At 37.7% G+C, this 21,030-nt stretch overlaps 1 protein-coding gene across 1 annotated transcript; it reads left to right on the forward strand.

Moving 5' to 3' along the window:
* The first annotated feature begins 360 nt into the window (after positions 1-360).
* Positions 361-19,961, forward strand: Chodl (chondrolectin). Its single transcript, XM_021185169.2, has 6 exons — positions 361-776; positions 10,342-10,651; positions 10,764-10,921; positions 13,697-13,783; positions 15,857-15,959; positions 19,393-19,961. The coding sequence occupies exons 1-6, from the start codon at positions 698-700 to the stop codon at positions 19,475-19,477; spliced, it is 822 nt and encodes a 273-aa protein (XP_021040828.1). The 5' UTR covers positions 361-697; the 3' UTR covers positions 19,478-19,961.
* The last annotated feature ends 1,069 nt before the right edge of the window (positions 19,962-21,030 follow it).

Here is a 21,030-nt window from a genome sequence, read left to right on the forward strand (position 1 = left end):
GCCAACTTTTGCCCGAGTTTAATAGCAAAGCTGTCACATTTTACACAAATGAGTATTGAAGTCTGTTGGCAAATGGGAAGGGGGTGGGGACCGGGAGTGGAGGAGGAGGGGCTGCTGACTGGACTCTTTTCAAAGTGGCTCCAGTTTTTAGGGGAGGGGCCAGATGCTCCGCTTGGCAGGAGGGACGAAGTAGTTAAAATGATTACTAGCTAGGGGTTGGAACCCCAGGCTCTGGGCATATATAAGAGTGTGCCGCCAGTGCAGAGCGGCTGTTGCTGCTGTTGCTGCTGTTGCTGCTGCTGTTGCTGCTGTTGGAGCCACGACCAGGACACACCAGCTCAGTCCCTTAGAACACAGAGACCTGAGAAGGAAGGGAAGGCAGCTGCTTAGGTTTGCGTTAGAACTCCTGTTTCACCTTTCCAACAGATACAGACAGAGGAACTCCTAACACTGTCCCCTGCTCCCAGACACGCCCACGGTGTCCTGCACTCCAGCCCAGTGCCGCACGGGGCAGCCTGGCAGAAGGTCCTCCTTAAAGGCGATGCTTACAGGCATTCTAGCTCCTGCGCTGGGAAGGAGGGAGTAGGACCCAGCAGGAAAGCAAGGAAGCTGCTGGTGAGAGCCACCGGCGGTGGCCGTGCTGCGGGAGGACCTCGTCTTTCCTCCACTGGACACCTGCTGCAGAAGGCTCGCCAGGATGATCCGCATCGCCTCACTCTTGTTGGGAGCTGCGCTGCTCTGCGCCCAGGGAGCCTTTGCCCGAAGGGTGGTCAGTGGTGAGTCAGAGCAGCATAAAACAAGGGACTTGGGATTCTGGGGCGGTATGGGGTACTCTGCACTAGGTTGGGGACTCCTTATAGACTTGGAAAACAGTACTTAGTAGGCGTCCAGAGAGAAGGTGGAAAATCTGTTTATTCTTTCCTCTCACCTTCTCTTTGCATAACAGAAAAGTTTCTTTTTTTTTTTGGAGTGCCTTCTTCTATAGTTGGGGAGCAAGCTTAAGCTAAATATGGAACAGCTCCGTCTCTTCAGGGCAAGAGTCTCTAGTTTATTTGGAAGCAGGTGAGTGGAACACAGGCAGACAGGACTGGGGCACCTGTGAGAGGGGTGTGGTAGAGCCTGGTTGACCAAGCTTGAACATTGAGCAGCTGCTGCGGCATGAACGCCACCTCCTGTTGGTCTGGCTCTAGTCCAGCCAGGGTGCTCACAAGGATGGTTTCTGAGACCAGCCCAGTCCAGATGTCTCAGTTTGCAGCCTTTGTTCTCAGGAGGACTGACGAAGAACAGGGGAGAGCTACTGCCCTGTCGCCTTCGCTTTTGGACTTAATTTCAAAATTAGAACACTCAGGAAACACCTCTTGGAGCTGGGTGGAGGTTTGCTTTGAGATGTTTGTGGTGATGAATTTGGATTTGCTCAAACAGCAGGTGCACAATTAAGTCTCTCAAATCAATGAAAGGTCAAATTTGCCAAACTTCCTTGCTTTATCTCTTGATTCCCGCCCCCATCCGCACACACAGCTCCCGTGTTCAATGCCATCCACACCGTATCCATCTTCTTCTCTTAGTTTGAGAAAAGTCTTTAAAGGCTCTTCTGTGTTTGAGGCAAATGTGAACAGCACCGCACACGGCAGCTGAACAGTCACCCATCGAGAAAGCTCTTGCTATGCTCATCAAACTGTTGGAGTGTGTTTGTTGAATGTTGCTTCTAACATATAAGGCCAACGTGGTTCCTCTGAAAGCTTATCCATCTGTACAGTAGGTGTCACCGATATAAAGGTTGATGACAGTAACTTAATGGGTTCAGAAAACAGACCTTGAGGATCTAGCATTAAGGTTGCCTCTAATTTTCTCCTCAGCAGATATTTCACTCAGTCAGATACAATTCAGTCTCCTATAGCTATTTACAGGGTGTTCAAAGCCTATGAGTTTAAGTCCCTTTCCTTCCTAATTTAGCAGAAGATAAAGAACTGCATGGACATCTATCCGGTGGAACAAACTATTTCACGACCTTTGTTTGAGTTTTATATGCAAATAAACGAATAGCAAAAAAAAAAAATGTACTTTGAAGTTATTTTAAAAGCAAACAGAAGCATTTAACTAACTTAAATAACGATTCTTTGTTCTCTTATTTAAATACATTAACGTTTGGGGGATGGAGAGAGATTCAAAGTGGAAAATAGAACTCAAGTACTTTGTTGATGAAAAGTTTAATTTCCAATATAGTTCTACACAAATTATTCCAAATTTTTGGCTAGCATTTTTTTTTTTTTGGCAATTCATAGGCATCTTGAAGGTGGCATCTGGAAAATTTCTAAGTAACTGACCATGATTTATTTGATTTAGTATAAATGATGATGTTGACTTGAGATTAAAACAATTACTTAGATATGTCTTTCTTATGGATAATTTGATTTTTTCACATTGAAATTTATCCATCTATAAACTGATTTCTGAGTCATAGGATTTGATTAATTCTAGCTGTTATTGGCTGAGCAGAGAGCAGTCTAAAATCTGTTATTTTTGGAGCAATATTTCCTAACATGTCCACTGTCTGCCTGTTGATATTTGTTCTGAATGGTGTAGCAACTATTTTATGCCACTAGGGACTGGTTACCAAGTCTGATGAGAACTGAGACAGCTTCTCTGCTTTCCACTATTTGGAACATACTTAGAACACATGGAAAATTATTTCTACTTATTAAATTTTGGGACAAAAATGTATAATTACTGTGCAATATCAAATAATCTTGTACCCACCATGACCTCAAAAGACAGACACTGACAAACTAAATCTCTGGATATGTTTTTCATATTTCAAAAAATCAACAAAATACATTATAATCCTTTAAGCACACCATTTTAAGGATAAAATATTTTAGGGACAAATACATTTTGAACAGCTTCACTATCAGCTGATCTACAAAAGATTTAATAGTATCTGATGTAATAAGGCAGAACACAGACACACATAGAGGACTCTGATGATAACAATCGTTCTATTTACTGAATTTATGGTTCATGGGAAACTAATTTGAGGATTTGAATTTTATGGTGATTTCTTACTCCACACAGATGTGTGGAGAATATCTGTTGCATCTATTTAAACACTCAGTTCAGAAAGTCACTAGCTGCTGATATTTTTCTTATGACAACTTCTTAAGATTTTCTCCGTATGGTATAATATGAAAAAGGGGGATTAAAATTTGAGGTTCTAGTTTGGGAGACTATGTTTGGAAGCAAGTGACATTTTCAAAAGATTTGTTATTTTAACAAATTTTTTGTTTCTCTTTTAGAGTTGAGAGCACTGGTCTTCCACGCCCTCGTGCTGTGATGTGGCATTAACCATATTTCAGGTGTCCCTTACATTTTTCGAGAACTCTCTTACACATGCAGCTTTAACTCTGCTACAATGGAGATACACTTTATTGTAAAGGCTGAGTGGAAGCAGACCGTTAGGAACAAGGGTATTAAGCCTTGCACTGACGTCAGCAATTCATGCTCTTCAGAGAGTCAGACATCGTCTTTAAATGTACAATTTAACCAGTCACTCTCCACTAACTTTTCTCAGCCTATGACTTTTAAGTCATTCTCCTCCATATTTTCATAGAGAGTAAAGAACACACTATTCACTATAGAGAGAGATCTAGCTGGTGCAACCGATTATATGCAGCGCCTGCCCGCCCCCCTCCACCCTCCGCTCTTTTATCGTGAAGAGACTGTAGAATATCGCATAAGTGATGAGCAGTAAGTAGCTTTAAAAAGTGCTTTAGTAAGTAGTAAGAAATATACAAATGAAACTGCAGAGCATATCCAAGCTCAAAGAAAGATTCCATGACATCATCAAAGTCGAAAATGATGACAGTGCAAATTGCAAAGATGCAATTATTTTAAGTATCTCCTGGGCAAGAAGGGAGCAAATTAATCTTATTACTAGGCATTTAATAAACTACCCATTTATCATAGGCATTATTCCTTACTGGCTATTCATCATTATCTTACAGTGGCAATATCTATACATTAATGCTGGAAAAGCATCTATAATTAAAAAAAAAAAGGATTCTGAAAGGGGATATCCAGCTGATGCGTCATTAGTTATTTTTACTATTTAATACTCTCTTCTTCAATGAGAGGAGAGGCTCTTGGTCCTGTGAAGGCTCTGTGCCCTAGTATAGGGGAATGTCAGGGCGGGGAGTGCATGGGTTGGGGAGCAGGGGGAGGGTGTAGGGGATTTTTGGAGAGGAAACTAGGAAAGGGGATAGCATTTGAAATGCAAATGAAGAAAATATCTGATTAAAAAGAAAAAAAAGAGGAGAACTTTCAAAAGAAAAAACCTCTCTTCTTCTGTGTTAGATCTTCAGTTCATATACATGCGCAATCATTTAGACAACTGTAAAGTGAGGTTTTAAAAATCTGTTGGAATGTACACCACAATAATCTGAATACAGTGACCATTTTTATATTTGATACAACATTCAACTAGGCCTTAACTGTCATATTGATAAAATAAAATAGAATGACATCATATATATGTGATTTCTCATTTGCTATTATACATACCCCCCATATATATATATATATATATATATATATATATATATATATATTTGTCCTCAGATTCACTTTGATCTAATTATTCAACATGAAATATTCACACTCAGAAATAAGTTCCCAGTGCATAATCCTGTGCTCATGCCAGCAATCAATAACTCACCAATGGCTATATTAGATCAATGTATCTAACACAGAAGAGACACATGGCATGCAACAAAACCCTTTATTAATAAGGTGTCTTAACTGTCTATTGCTTCAGATACATGTGGAGAAGCATAGATCCAGAGCTCCCAGGGACTAAACCACCAATCAAAGCTCCATATCTAGGAGAGGATGGCCTTATCAATGGGAGGGGAGGCCCTTGGTCCTGTGGAGTCTCGATACCCCAGTGTAGGGAAATGCAAGGGCAGTGAGGCAGGAGTGGGTGGGTGGGTGGGGGGAGCACCCTCATAGAAGTAGGTAGAGGGGGAATTGGATAGGGGGGTTGCAGAAGGGAAGCCGGGAAAGGGGATAACATTTGAAATGTAAATAAATAAAATATCCAATAAAAAAAAAAAAAGAAAGAAAATGGGCAACAGAAAGTAAGCTTGGTTTCAAACATGAGTTTGCAATTATAAGCTGTGTGTGGACAAATTATTCAACTCTCTCTATGCCCCCCCCTTCCTTATTTTAGAGTTGGGATGAGAAAAACTACATCACACAGTGGCTGGGAAGATTGAAAGCCCTTTAGTCTGGGTCTTGTGGATGTGGAGAGGGGAAGAGGAAGGGCTTAGCTTGGTAAGCCCTGTGCCTAGAGTTGAACCTTCTAGGGGCAAAGTTACCTTCTCTAGATGAATAGTTTATCAGAAGGACCTCTTAGTTGTGTATCAACAGATTTGATTTTCCTACTTCTTCTAAAGGTGCTAATTGTATTGGAAGTGATGTCTCAAATATTTCAAATTATTAATCAATCTCAGACAATTATGACATTTTTTTGGCAATTATTATCATTAGCTTGATGAAACATATAGCCTGTTAGTCATTAAAGTAAGAAAAATGATCATGAAAGTTTTGCTCATTCTAACTTCCTTCAGTGCTGCTGGACTCAAAGTACTAACTTTTGATTGACTTCTTGAACTCTGAAGTCATATTATTATATGGGTTTCCATTCATAATCTTTATTTCTATTTTAAATATCAGGATATAAAATATGAGACCACTCTCTTCTCAGAAAGCCCGCTATGTCTTGAGGGGGGAGGGATAAATAAGAAAGACTGCTGCCACCACCATCCCTGAAGTGACCCAATATGGCATATTTCATTTTCTTAGTGCCAGAGAATAGATTCTAGCAGTAGTGCACTCTGCAATTAAGCTAATCACAATATTCATCTTTCATAACTAATTTAATTTTGGTAAATCTGTCTTAACTTCAAACAAAAATTAAGAAATTGGTGTACTCTTGTGAACTGCAACACAGAACACTTAGAATAAATGGGACTTTGTTTCATTTAGTTAACGATAATCGGCTTTATTCTCAGAGCTCATGAACCACAGTATTGCAATACCACCAAGTGTTCTAGTATGCTTTAAGCAGGGTAGGAAAGAATGATAGAAAAAGATCAGCTTCTTGGATTCTAGGTGAGTACCTTAAGCTTAGCCAGTCTGGCTTAGGTGAGAATGAGCATGCTGTCCCTTTTTTTATATTTTCAGTTTTAAAAAATTTTTGTTAAAGCATACCAATTTTTAAAATCAAGTGGATTATAACTGAAGGAATTTATACTATGTCATCTATGTTTTGATTGAACAACATGATCTATATGTGATACTTAGCTAATGTTGGTTACATTTTATTATAGTAAGCTGGATGAGGAAACAATTGACAAACTCACAGCTGCTGAGCATTGCACAATAAGTATTTTAAATGACATAAAACCAAGTTACTGTATCTATTCAAGAAGAAATAAATTGTTGTAACTTCATGAGTTTACCCCTGCTTTCTTATAATTGCTTAAACCATTTTCAAATCATTTTCAAGTTTTGCCAACATTTATGATTTTTCATAAGTATGAAAACCAAGACAATTAATTATGGAAATGACAATAGAATATTAGTTGTGACAATGACAGGGAATTTTAACAGTCATTACTAAGAATTATTTGTTAATAAAAGTACATAACTAGGTTGTGTCAGTGTGTGCTCCTATATATACAAATCTAATATGGGTAAATATTTCTCTCTATAATTCTATACAAGTTTACATGAGAAAATTAAAATATTAAAGTAATTCTTAAATGTAGAGAGAACATTTTCATAAAAGTACACAAGACTCTCTTGGATGTCTGTTTTTTTTTTTTTTTTCAATGTTTCTGGAATGCAGAGTGGAAAGTCTTTGTAGATAAGCCAAAAATTAAGGTGACTTTCAAGTAGAGATTCTAAATTGGGACTTTTGTAGAGATAGATAGTATGAGTATAACCTTAGGGTAGCATTAAACCATTGTGTGACTTACAGAAAAATTACCCCTCCCATTAACTATTTCTGGAAGATTTTGGTTGAATATGATATTTAAATCTAAATGTTAGGGAGAGATTTCATGTAAGCGGCCAGGGTGAGAAGGGAGGCCATCGTCTCTGTTCTCTAGGAAGTCAGGCTTTTCCAGGAGTGGGAAAGCCACATCTGATCTGCCCTAGCAGAGCTTGTCTGGGAATTAGGGCAGCATTTGTTTCCCAGCTGTTCGAGTTCCGCTGTGATAGCAGCCAAATGGAATCAGCTGAAGTGCAGCAGCAACCTCCATAGCTCCAGCCTCTGTTCATTTTTCCATGGCTTGGACCAAATGTGCACAGTAAGGTGGAAATCAGCATTCAGCCTATCCCCATTAACTGATTCTACATAAGCCATAAAGATTGTGCAGTATGCCTATAATTCCCAAGAAACTGCCTTGCTCTCCCTGACCTGGTAGGAGCTCTTTTAGCTCAAACATGAAGACTCAGCTGGTACTCACCCAAGGTCCTCTGGGTCAACATCTCTGTTCTTGCTAATAAAAGGCTTCTGTCTTGACTCCTCCAGGAGCTCTCTTTTGTGCTGCCATCCTCCTCTCTCTTGTTCATTTATTGAGAACATGAACTACTCCATCTATAGGGAGAGACTGCCTGGCATAGAGAGACAAGCCTGGCAACATATTCAGGACCCATCTAGCATTAGGTATGGATTTTTAAAAACACAATTTTTTTTTGGTTATTTTATTTACTTACATTTATTTCAAATGTTATCCTCCTTCCGGACTTCCCCCCCCCCCCGCCCCCGCCTGCAAACTCCCTATTCTAAGCTCCCTATCCCCTGCTTCTATGAGGGTGCTCCCCCACCCACCCACCCAGTCCCGCCTCACTGCCCTGGCATTCTCTGACACTGGGGCATTGAGCCTCCACAGGACCAAGGGACACCCCTGCTATTGATGCCAGATAAGGGACTCCCCTGCTACATTTGTATCTGGAGCCATGAGTCCCTCCATGTGTACTTTTTAGTTGGTGGTAAGATGCAATTGGCTATCTAGGTATCATTATTAATTTTCTTTACAATGTAACATAACGGTTAGATATTTCTGCATCATACTTAGAGCCCTCCTAACATTCTATTATATGTGTTATCTCTATTTTATAAATGAGTAAATGTCTATTATACTTTATGTCTTTGCTGTGTATAAACCAGGGATAAACTTATCTTCTAGTATATCAAAGATAACGAGCGGTGAGTATATAATAAGGAGCCCTAATTTTGTTACATATAAATCCAAGTTACTCGCCAAAACCATCTTGTTATTCTGTTTCTCTTTCCATTGAGATCATGCAAAGTAATCTTTAAAAAAAAAAAGCAATATTTAAAAGTGCTTGAGTGAAAGACATGGCTAAATATCTTAGGGGTGAAAATTTGGAGCTTGAACATTCAGGGGAATGTAGCTAAGAGAATTTTGGAAACTTAGAAATATGTAAAGGATGGACTAGATGAAAATAGGGTGAGAGCTTGCTTCTTAAATACAATAATGAAAATATAGGCTTGTAAGAATCATTGGCATTTTATAAGGAACAACTATTTTAGACAGTGAAAGCATCACAAAACCTTATAATAGGAATAACTTTCCAAAATTATTCATGATTTATAATAGAAATGACCATTGATATTTCTATTGCCTCCTGTCAATGAGTGTTTATTTAAGACTTATTTGCCCCACTGAAACCTTTAAGCTCCCTTTCCATGGCCATTTTTACAGATATATAAATTTTTATTAAAGTTAAAGTTAGTTTAGCTTGTATATTAATTTGTTTGCACTTTTCCGTGTATAGCTCCAGAGTTCACATTCCAGTTAGATAGCTTGTTTGCATTTCTAAATAACTATTTTATGTTTCCTTCCTTTGCCAAGATCCTGAACACTAGTCTCTTAAATACTGTTGTGGGAATAATGGTCTTCTGCTAATTTCTGCATGCTCTGGCCTTGAATGCCGTTTCTTATCACAAATTGAAGTTTCAGGGGCTGGGGTATTGTTTCGACGTTGGCGTGATATAGTTGCTCAGCCTGACAGACTGCAATTAAGAGTGAAACGTTGCAAATGCTTCATTTACCCCAGTATTTAAGCATGGGCCCTCACCCTACATGTGACAACTTTTCACACATACTCCAAAATTCAATAGACAGGATAAGAGAATGCCAATCATCTTACTTGGTTACTGGGAATAAAGACTCGGGTCTTCATGCTTATACAGCAAACATTCTACCCATACAGCATCTCCCAAGTCTCGTCATTACTTTCATAAGTTGAAAATGATAAACTAGAAAGGTAAACTTTCTAATCTTATTGTGTGAGAAAGCACTCTTAAAATATTTTTGTCAGTCCTTTAAGAATGTCACACAGGATAATTGTTATCATATTCAGCTCAACTCTATTCCTTAATTCCTCTCAGATCTTCTACCCGATCCCTTCCCAACTTCATGCCTTTTTCTTTTTAAAATTCATAACTAATTAACACTAATATGTGCTGTCCATATACTTCTTGGTGTGAGACCATACATTCAAACAATTAAAGAGAACTGACTGTCTCTCTCCAAGAAACTCAGATGTCCACAGTTAGGTGGGGCCTCATGACACTCTTCCCACTCCATAATAAAATGCTGACTGACTTTATTCTGAGCAGGTCGTGTGTAGGCAATTACAACTGCTGTGGGTTCCTGAGTCTAGTGGTCCCATCATGTCTATAAAACAGTTTTGACCTCATCCTTCCTAACCTTTGGCTCTTACACTCTTTCTACACCTTTTCCAAGGCCTTGGGTAGGAGGGTCTGACATAGATGTCTTATTGCTGGCAGAGCACTCTATAGTCACCCTTTCTTTGTAGAGTTTCTGTGATAACCAGCACCTGCTGCACAAAGACACTTTTCTGATGTGGTGCCCCATTCTATGAGTAGAGACATGTGAGTTTAGAGGGAAGGTTTGATAATATGTATACTCACCAAAAACAACAGTTGTAGCTTCACCTTGGTGGCCCGTGAACTCCCCAATCATTAGTTCTTGACCAAATTTGCAATACTGGACATGCATGCACTTTATCCTGGAGAGGTGGGACTTAAGTCCAATCAGAGAGTAGTTATTTACACCCATAACCATCATGCCACTATTGCAACCATGGACATACTTTGGAGAAAAGAATTCTTGATGTTTTCTGTTTTGAATTATTCTTTGGTTGGAATCAACATCAAACGTTATGAATAGAGAACTCACAATCAATTTGTCTGTTTTTTTATGTATTTATTTATTTTTGTTTTAGGTCAAAAGGTGTGTTTTGCTGATGTGAAACACCCCTGCTACAAAATGGCCTACTTCCATGAGCTGTCTAGCCGGGTGAGCTTCCAGGAAGCACGACTGGCTTGTGAAAGTGAAGGAGGTGTCCTCCTCAGTCTTGAGAACGAAGCTGAACAGAAGTTAATAGAGAGCATGCTTCAGAACCTGACAAAACCCGGAACAGGTATTTCAGATGGTGACTTCTGGATAGGACTTTTGAGAAGCGGAGATGGCCAAACATCAGGTGCCTGCCCAGATCTCTACCAGTGGTCTGATGGAAGCAGCTCCCGGTTCAGGTAAGCTATGACTGGATTCTGAAGTGTTCATTTGAACCCTGCTGGAGTCAGTGTGGAAAAAGAAAAGCTATGATACATGTTGCTAAGTGTCCCCATGGGTCTCTGTTTGTAGAAACTGGTACACTGATGAACCTTCTTGTGGAAGTGAAAAATGTGTAGTCATGTATCACCAACCAACTGCCAATCCTGGCCTAGGAGGACCCTACCTTTACCAGTGGAATGACGACAGGTGCAACATGAAGCACAATTACATCTGCAAGTATGAACCAGGTAAAAGACATCCATAGTTATGGTAGATGTTTGTGCATGTTTGTTCATATGAGACTTTGTCTTTACATTTCCCAGCCTTTCTCTGTTCTTCCTAGGAAAGAGGCATTGCCCCACAGCTTGCCCTGTTAAAGTACTGAAGCACATTGTTTGCAGTAGAGTCCACCTAGCAGTGGGCTGAGTAAAGGGGAATGGGTAGAAACCATTTGTGGGCAAAGGTGTTTCCAAGAGAAAATAGTAATGTATGCAAAGACCAAGCTGTTCTCATATTTTGTAAATGACCAATGTCTATATGAAAATATCTTAAAAACCAAGACTGTGAGGAAGGTAGGCATAGGCTACCAATGTGCCTATGGACATACATGCTTGTGAGCAATAGTTCCTTGGTTTATTCTTGCTGAATTTAGGGAAGTGAAGCAGCTTTCTTTGGGTTCATTGGTACATCATGTCATAGCATAATGCTTGCAGTGTGGTCCTTTACTTAAGTGTAATGTCTCTCGCTATAGTTAAAAGGATTAATTTCAATTATTTTCTTACTCTGGTTTGTATCCTTAGAAAAAGGATACTTTCATCAGTTTTCTTTTGTCATGTGCCATAACTGGGGAAATTACCTTGACCTAAGGCACATTAATGTGGCTTCCTGCTGAAATAGTGAAATTGAGTTACTTTAATAAGATACTTCAATTGAGCCAGAATTTCACCTAAAAGAAGGACTAATCAAAGATGTGCAAACATATATTTGATCCTCTTAGACACTAGAGTTAGAAACTTAAGCCTTGACATATTTATTTTTCTATTTTTCTCCACAATGTCGGAGTCATATTAACTTTTATGAAGTATTGTCCGCATGACCTCATAATATGTGCCCATAAAAGGCAATTATAACCAAGTACCAATGTTCATATTATTCTTTTGAAATTACACAATTTCTTTTCTCCTAAAGCCATGAAGCACAAGAGATTATTGGACTAGATTTATTCTTGTGTTTGTGCTTCTCTCCAGTGTGTTAGCCAACTTTTTATATTCCTGGTGAGTTTATACTTTGCCCTTGGTTGCTGTTATTACACTCCTGGAAGCCTTTGCAAACAAAGTCTGTTATTCATTTATATTCTTTCTAATTGTATCTTTGAGAAATACAATTGAAATTCTGTGATATTTTAAATGTGCTTTACACTCAACATTTATTCATGTCAAAATTTCAGTATTCATTATATTATTAGTTACTGTTATTATTTAGTAATTATGATTTAGTACTTGTCAATGTCAAGGGTTAAAATGAGTATAGTTAAGTAATATGTATGTATTTATGTACATGTTATATGCTTGATCAGTTTGAAATTTATTATTTACTTTCCTATTTTTACTCCCATACACTATCTAATAGCATGGCCAATAATGTTGAAAATGTTTTTTAAAATTACCCTGGTTATTCAGAAATGGGATTTAAGTTGTTTTATTTTTTTCTCCTCTATTGAAACACATACATATTCTTTCAGTTCACTGATATCTTTCATATATATATATATACATATATATATATATATATATATATATATATATATATATATATACTTTATATATACTCCATACTTCTAAATGTATTATTTGTGCTAAATTTGCCTTCTGGGGCTGTTTACATCTCTAATAATATCCCCCTTCCCAGTTACTCCTCCACCCTCCACCCATTCCATCTACTCTCTTCCCCATCCCCTTTGCTACTAAGAGGGTATTCCTTAACTCACTCATCCAACCACTCCTGCCCCAGCATTCCAGTGTCCCCCTATATTGGAGCATCAAAGCCTCCACAGGACCAAGGGCCTCCCTTCCCAATGATGTCAGATAAGGCCATCCTCTGCTACCTATGTATCTGGAGCCATGGATCCCTCCATTTGTACTCCTTGGTTGGTAGTCTAGTCCCTGGGAATTCTGGGTAATTCACAAATTATTGTGTATTCCTGTAACCCTTCATCATTTCTGACTGTAGCAGGCTAATTTAAGTGCTGTACCACTCTTGGTTGTTAATGAAGTTTGGGTTATAAAGGGAATTCATCAAATTGGTTCTTTTGTTTAAACATAATTAAATATTGACTACTAGTAGTTGATTTTTTTGGACATTTAAATTCAGAATATATATTTGCCTGCAAACTATTCAGAAATCAAAATCAACCTTCTTTTTTTATATATTTTAAATTATTTTCTTTTTTTATTTATTATTTTCTTTATATACATTTCAAATGCTATCCCAAAAGTTCCCTATACCCTCCCTCTGCCCTGCTCCCCTACCCACCCACCCCCACTTCTTGGTCCTGGTGTTCCCCTGTACTGGGGCATATAGAGTTTGCAAGACCAAGGGGCCTCTCTTACCAATGATGGCCGACTAGGCCATCTTCTGCTACATATGCAACTAGAGACACGAGCTCTGGGGGTACTGGTTAGTTCATATTACTGTTTCACCTATAGGGTTCCAGACCCCTTCAGCTCTTTGTGTACTTTGTCTCGCTCCTCCATTGGGGGCCCTGTGTTCCATCCAATAGATGACTGTGAGCATCTACTTCTGTGTTTGCCGGGCACCGGCATATTCTCACAAGAGACAGCTATATCAGGGTCCTTTCAGCAAAATCTTGCTGGCATATGCAATGATGTCTGCGTTTGGAGGCTGATTATGGGATGGATCCCCCAATCAACCTTCTTTATTGTTTGTTGATACATTTTACTTTTATTGACACTTGTATTTTCTTGTATAATTATTAAGCATGATTCCTATGCTAATTATTACAGAGATCCATCCAACAGACCCCGCTGAAAAGCCGTATCTTACAAGCCAACCTGAAGAGACCCATGAAAATGTGGTTGTCACTGAAGCAGGTAATTTTCTTCTGAGCCTTTTAACTCTCACCTACAGAACCGTGCTTTGAACAAATGCTTCATTCTAACCCCAGTGAAATTTTTCTTGTGGTTCAGGGATGTGGTGCGTTAATTATGGTCCGGTCAACACTTTTGAACTTCTTTAGACATAATTATGCAATGATACATTTTTAAAAGAAAACTTTTTCTTGACATTTCTATTTGAAATGGAACCATCTAGTATGAAAGCAAGTGAGCAACAGTAACGCCTGTATCTACAAAGCGTTTCCCAATATAATGTGGTGTCTGTCATTCCAACTAACTTGTTTAGTGGCTTAGAACAACAGTAGTTTGCTGTTGAATGTACAGGGCTCATCTGAGGTAGAGATAAGTTATAAATAAGGCTGATTATAGATTCTATTGACTTCCATGGTATAAAATCCTTTATGAGGCCAATTTTACACTATCACTGTGATATTACTATGTGGCGTGTTGGAAGGGGTGCGTACAATGGGCTCTCTATCCCACTGTCACCCCAGATGACAGAGTAAAAAACACATCCAATCCTGATGTGAGTTCCCTATTAGATAGAAACTCCTCTTAATATTCCTTAATAAATCATAACCTAAACCATATGGACAGAAATGTCTTAGCTATTTCTTTTGTTAATATTGATACAAAGACCCAAGTGTTCCAAAATCAATAACTCCTAGATATAATGTTGTATTTTTTCATTCGTATTGGAAATATTAACAGTAATTTGAAACGAAAGTCTTTCACAGATCCTTAAAATGTTTCCTGGACCTGGTGAAGGCTCAGGAAGAGGACTGAGCACAACCACCATTGTCTACATTTTAATCCTACTCGACTAACATCTAGCATGTGGGGCACACACACACACACACACACACACACACACACACACATACAAGGAATAAGTAAAGAAAGGGATCTTGGAGCACTTGGAGTGGGGAGTGAGGACTGACTTGGATTAAAATAAAGTGAATTCACATATGAACTTAAAAATATGTTAAACAGCAATGTATCTCCAAATTACCAATAACTAGGTCTCTCTAAACACATCCCTTAGCAAAAGATAGGATGCGCAGTAAAGTGAACTAACTATGGCCAACAGTTGTCAGAATTATGAACATTTGTGATAGTGTTGACTAACTTTCAGTTTGTAAGCCAAATGTCATGTTCCTCAACATGTCCTTTTGCAGATATGTGTTAAGGCTCTGTACTTTTTCTGTTCCAGATATCTGCTTTTAACATCATTCATAATAGGAAACATAATTAAAATCATTAGTAAATAATTAAACTACGGATATTTTATTCTTATTTTACCCTCATATATATATATATATGTATTTATATTTATATATATTTATATATATATTTATATATATATTTATATATATATTTATATATATATATATAAAATCATGGTTAATAAAGCCATTTCATGCTCTGTACATCTTGAGTGTTGGTAAGTTTCTTTAAAATATACTAAGAATATCTGTCATTATGGAGTGTGGTAGAGTAGGGTTAGAAGAGCACTTATTTTCAGAGTTTAATTAAATCATGCTGTTGTGTCCCGAGTCTTATGTCTCTAGGTTAGGACTGTGTCACTGCATATGTGTGCTTATTTGTCATTTAATCCCAAGCGCTTCCACTTTATCATGACACTGAGCTTATTGAGTAAGAGAATTCATTATCTTCTAGGTGAACAATGATTATAATAATTGTTATGACTTAGCAGAAAATCTTTAGTTGTCCAATGATTCAGAAAATTAATAAAATGAGACAGGTAAGATTAATGCATTTTGAAAATCAGTTCATGTTGGAATCACAAATGTAATAGAAAATTTAAAACCACACATATTTAATTGAGCATGTCAACCAGGGCATTACAATTTTGTTTGGACTTTTTTCAAAGCATCCATGTATTTTTAATAAGGCTTTGTACTTGGAATTTACTTATTTTGGTAAATATTATATTTTACCTTAAGCTTTAGGGACATGTGTTTATAACCTTGTATTGGGGTCCTTCCTGGGCTATCACTGAACACTAAGATTATTTTTCTTTTGTAGGCATAATTCCCAATCTAATCTATGTCATTATACCAACGATTCCGCTGCTCTTACTGATACTGGTTGCTTTAGGAACCTGCTGTTTCCAGATGTTGCATAAAAGGTAAAAAACATATTGCTATCCAGATAATTAAGGAAAAAAAAACCTTTAAATATACTTTGAGACATCTTTAAAAATGTTACCGAGTCTTTAACTTATTTTAAAGAGTTTTAGTATTCTTAGCTATCAGTAACATTCCAGCACACATAAAGTACATTCTTGGATTTAATGAGGTGCCCAGTGTCTCCTTTATACTTCATAAGTCCCATGGGCTGGGTGCCTTTCAGTTTCTTTTTTTCAGTCGGGAAGATGGTGTGTCACCTTTACTTGTCTTGTGTTGTACAGTTACTGTATGTTGTGGATCTGAAGTTTGAGTGCTTGTAACCTCATATGAGATGCACTATACTCTCCAGTCTCTGGACTGGTAAATTAAAAAAAAAAAAAAGTTAAACCATTCGATCAGTTTAAAGGTATACTTGTAGTATAAATTCAACATTCAAATCATAACCTTTTTTTAATTTCAAAAAGACATCTTTAGATTAGGAAATTAAGTATAGTTATAAAGATAGCAAGGTGAGTGTGGTAGTTTGAAAGTTTGAGACAGGATTATCATGAATGTAAAGCCAGCTTAAGTGACCGTTTTCAATGATAATAATAATAATGATAATGATAATAATAAAGGAAAAGCATTATTTTCCTAACACACACACACTATCACACACACACACACACACACTCACATACACACACACTCACTCACACACACATACTCACACACACACATTCACACTTATACATATACACACACATTCACACTTATACATACACACACTCACACACTCACACACACACTCACACACACTCACACACACACACTCACACACACTCACATACACACTCTCACACATAGACTCTCTCTCTCTCTCTCTCTGTCTCTCTCTCTCTCTCTCTCAGACACACACAGACACACACACAAACACACACACTGGGTACTGTCTGACAGATATTTTGAAATAAAATGATATGTCCAAATGGCAAGATTTCCAGGGAGTCAATGAAGTGAATGTTTCACGTGTAGTACAGTTTGGCAATTAAATTCACAAAATATGTTTCCATGAAAAAACATAGAAGATGCATTTAAGAGAGGACAGATTTGCTAGAATAAATGGCCCCTTTGCTAATGGTTAAATAACTGACCAAAGGGAAGGCTCTTATCATAGAAGCACCTGCAAGTGAAATAATTTTGTCTTCCTGTTTCATTATCTTTCCCTTAAATAAATTCTAAAGAACCTGAAAAGTTGCAACCCCTTCAAAATGTTAACCATAAATTGCTAATTATACTAATTGTATTGCTAGTATGTATTTATAAGTGATCTAATTTAGGCATGCCTGGTAGCACATGCCTTCAATTACAGAACTTAGGAGCTTAGAAAGAGAAGGACTATGAGTTTGATTCTAACCTCTACTACATACCAAGAACATATCTAAACAAACAAGAAAGCAGACCCTGTTAACCAAATCAAATCAAATCAAGTCAAATGAAATGAAATGAAATCAAATTAAAACAAGAATAACAAAGGAAAAAATTTAATAAAACAAAACAATAACTTTTGAAAGTATGAAAATCATTTAAAAATAAGGGGGTTAAGGTCTGGCAATTAATACTAAATTTTGAGATCCTTTTAATTTTCATTAAAAGACAAGTTAAACACTGTAAATTTATCTTCCTGTATACACACACACATGAAAATAAATATGTCATTTCTTGTCCTAATTCCTAAGACTATGGATGGAATCATGTTGATCTCTTACTGGGAAAGCAGTGGCTTAGGGGGATTACAAATCTCTTCTAACCCAGACAGGCTGTCTAAAGTGGCCATTTAAATAGCAGCTCCATTAGTAAACACAAAATATATGATTCAAAGGTTCTCACTTGTCAAGTGACATAACGGTGGCGCTGCCTTGAAGGTTTGTTTTGTTTTCCCCAAGAGTGGTTGTTTTCATTTAAAAGGTCGGTGGCTGTTTTCACGCATTTGAAAATTTCAGTGTGAGAAAATAAACCAAAATTGGGCCCTGTCAGTTGCCCGGGATGAGCTTAAGTCCTTTGTCCATCATTCTTAGATCCTCCCCTTTTCCTTTCTTCCAGGAAAGCAAGGAGAAACTTCAGCAAAGACTCCACTCCATTATCATCTGAGTGCCTTGCAGAAAGTTTAAATTCCAATCTGGTACACATGGCGGGTTCTCTCATTCCATACCATTTCCATTTAACCCTCCTTCCCTTAATTAGTAGAACAGTTTTTTAGTGAACTATTAATTACAACTGAGGCCACATGGATATCTTAACTACTTTTCTTACCATTTAAAATCCCTTCCTCTTCATAAACTTGGCTTGACCTACCTTCTCTTCATGCTGGATATACCTGGTAACAGTATGTTGATCTTATTGATTAGAAGGAATATCCATAGAATGTGTAATTTGGAATTTTATTTATCACCACAACACTCAACTTGATATGAAGCAAGTGTTTTTGCATCATAATGCTCAAGGCTTTAGAAATGGATCTTTTTGTCTTTAAAGAGTTCTGCAAATTGACAGGATGGTGGGATGTTGCAAAAGTGTATCTGTGAGAGGCGGGGTGGGGGGCAAAAGCTATTAGGGGTTGAACTGTGGGAACCTTGGGCCAACATAAGGACTAAACATAGGGGGGTGTGGACAGACTAAGTGAAAGATTATTTCCAGGAAACGAAGGCAAAGAAATGCAAATCTTGACATTTGATCTTGGGGATACTTACAGGCACTTTTATCATAGTCAGAACAATGACTACCATGGGAAAGAACAAACCTAATCCCAGGCACAATCCCATAAGGGCCTAGGTCTCATTCTAGGGAATGGAACTTACATGTCAGACCTATCTTGGAGGAAGAACTCACAAGCTCCCAAGTCCCTGAATATGCATCTGCCTTGGACATACATTGGTTCGAGAGAGAGGCACAATGAACCTTTCAGTACACAAAGGACTTAAATCCAGTTCAGGAAGACAAAAGGAAAAAAACAATAGATATTTACTTACACTCAGGACCAGAGCATGTGTTTGGGAATGATTGGACACTAATTGTATCAACAATTATATCAGAGTGCCCATAAAGCAAGCTTCAGAAGCCTGGCCAAAGAAAACAAGGTTTATTGGGCGTGTGGGGGGGGGGATGGGAGGTTTTAGTACTCTGCTGGGCACTGTTGCACATGTGTGTTTGAGCTCTATGGTTAGTGAAAAGATGCAAATATATTTGCTTGTCTGTTCTCAACAGTTATAAGAACTGTTTGCCATTTTTACATCTTGGAATAATCTAGACTTTTTTGTAGGAATGGAAAGTATTCTCAGGAGGAAAGAAGAACTCATAATATCTGTCTGACTGTCTCCATTTGGACCGAGACACATTTAGTTTGATACAACTCAAGAACTGAATTTCTTTCTTTTTCTTTTTTTTTTTTTTCAGTAAAGGGAGATCAAAAACTAGCCCGAATCAGTCTACACTGTGGATTTCAAAAAGCACGAGGAAGGAAAGCGGCATGGAGGTATAATAATGAACTGGCATTGTTCTGGAAAATAAAAATAGTTTTGTAATTCTTGATCAATGTAAGGAATGGCATCATTACCTTGGAATGGCTTGAAATCTCAAAGGATCTGCAAGATGAACTGTAAGCTCCCCCTTGAGGCAAATGTCAAAATAATTTTTATAAGTTTATAGTTTCACTTACAACATATGCTGAGTGAGACCTGCTTACACTAAAGGATACACCTAAATTTCATATAAAAGAAATGGACCATGAGGATATAATTTCTGTGGACCAATCTGGAATACCTGTGTTGGGAGTAGTTACTCTTGCTCTCTTTCTTTTTTCATCTTCATAAATTTTGATCTATGTCATGTAATATAAATTGTATTTCAATTTACGGTGTGCAGAAACATTCTACCTTTGCAAAAGTGTTTGATGAAAATAGAGTGTTCTGATATTTATATTTATGACATTTGATTTTTACATATATGGTGTTTTCATTAAAAACTGAATTCACACAGACACAAAGAAATCCTTGCATAGGGAAAACATTTCTTTTGTAGGATAGTTCATGTTTGTTCTGTTTCTTTGCTTTGGGTTCAATAAAGTTTAGAAAGTATCTTCAGAAATAAGAAACTATTTCATTGACTGTGCTATTAATCTGCTGAAACACTTTACTTAGAGGCAAGAACTGTCTAACTTCAATTGTGCAAGACACGTGCCTTACAATTATTCTTAATTTAAAATTAAACAGATTTTTGTAATAAAGTATCTTTAATAATACTTGTATAGACACCAATAGAGTTAACCTTGAAAAAATGGCATCTGCAGTACAAATCACAGGTCTTCACATGTTGCCTATAGAATTGCAAATAGCTCCCCAGAGTGTCAGGAATCAATGTGGTTCCTCCCTTTCAATCAGACAGAGTAACTATTTGAAGGCTTTGGAGTCAGACAGTTGCTGTTTGACTGGGGTTTTCCTAACTGAATTTAGCCTGTATAATATATAAAGTTCAATGGTTTCCAGCAGTGTGATGCTAAGCAGAACACACTGATATTACTGATTAAAAGAAGAAGAAGAAGAAAAACAAAACTACAAACCACATCATTTAATGGGCCATGGACTCGAGGTCACTGATGTTTGCTTATCTTTGATGAGTGTTGTTTGTGGTTGTGAACTGTGGCTTCCTTCTGTCTGATGGAGTTTCCTCAACACGTAGCGCTTGTTCTTCTCAAGAGAGTTGTGACTATTTTGTCTTCAAATGTCCCTGTGTCACTTTTAGCCAAATAAAGAATTCTTGTTTCTGAAGAATGATCATTGGTGTTGTCTACGTTCTTAAAGGGGAAAAAGCCCAGATGTGTTTCATCATTACCTGAAGATGAAATCAAACATTGCATGTGAAGAGCCCAGACAGCGGCGGATCTGAATGAACAGGGAGGTTTCTTCTTTCTCTGTCAGTCTTGTTCAGTTAGACAGTAAAACGGTTTCCTTAAGTAGACTTGGTTTTCCAAACAAGAGGCAAAAACGGGCTCTCAGATCTTTTCCTGCTGCCTTGAGACTGAATGGGCAACTAGTT

The sequence above is a fragment of the Mus caroli genome, unplaced genomic scaffold (assembly GCF_978045245.1).
Source record: "Mus caroli unplaced genomic scaffold, Mus_caroli_1 scaffold_17, whole genome shotgun sequence".
Taxonomy (NCBI): Eukaryota; Metazoa; Chordata; class Mammalia; order Rodentia; family Muridae; genus Mus; species Mus caroli.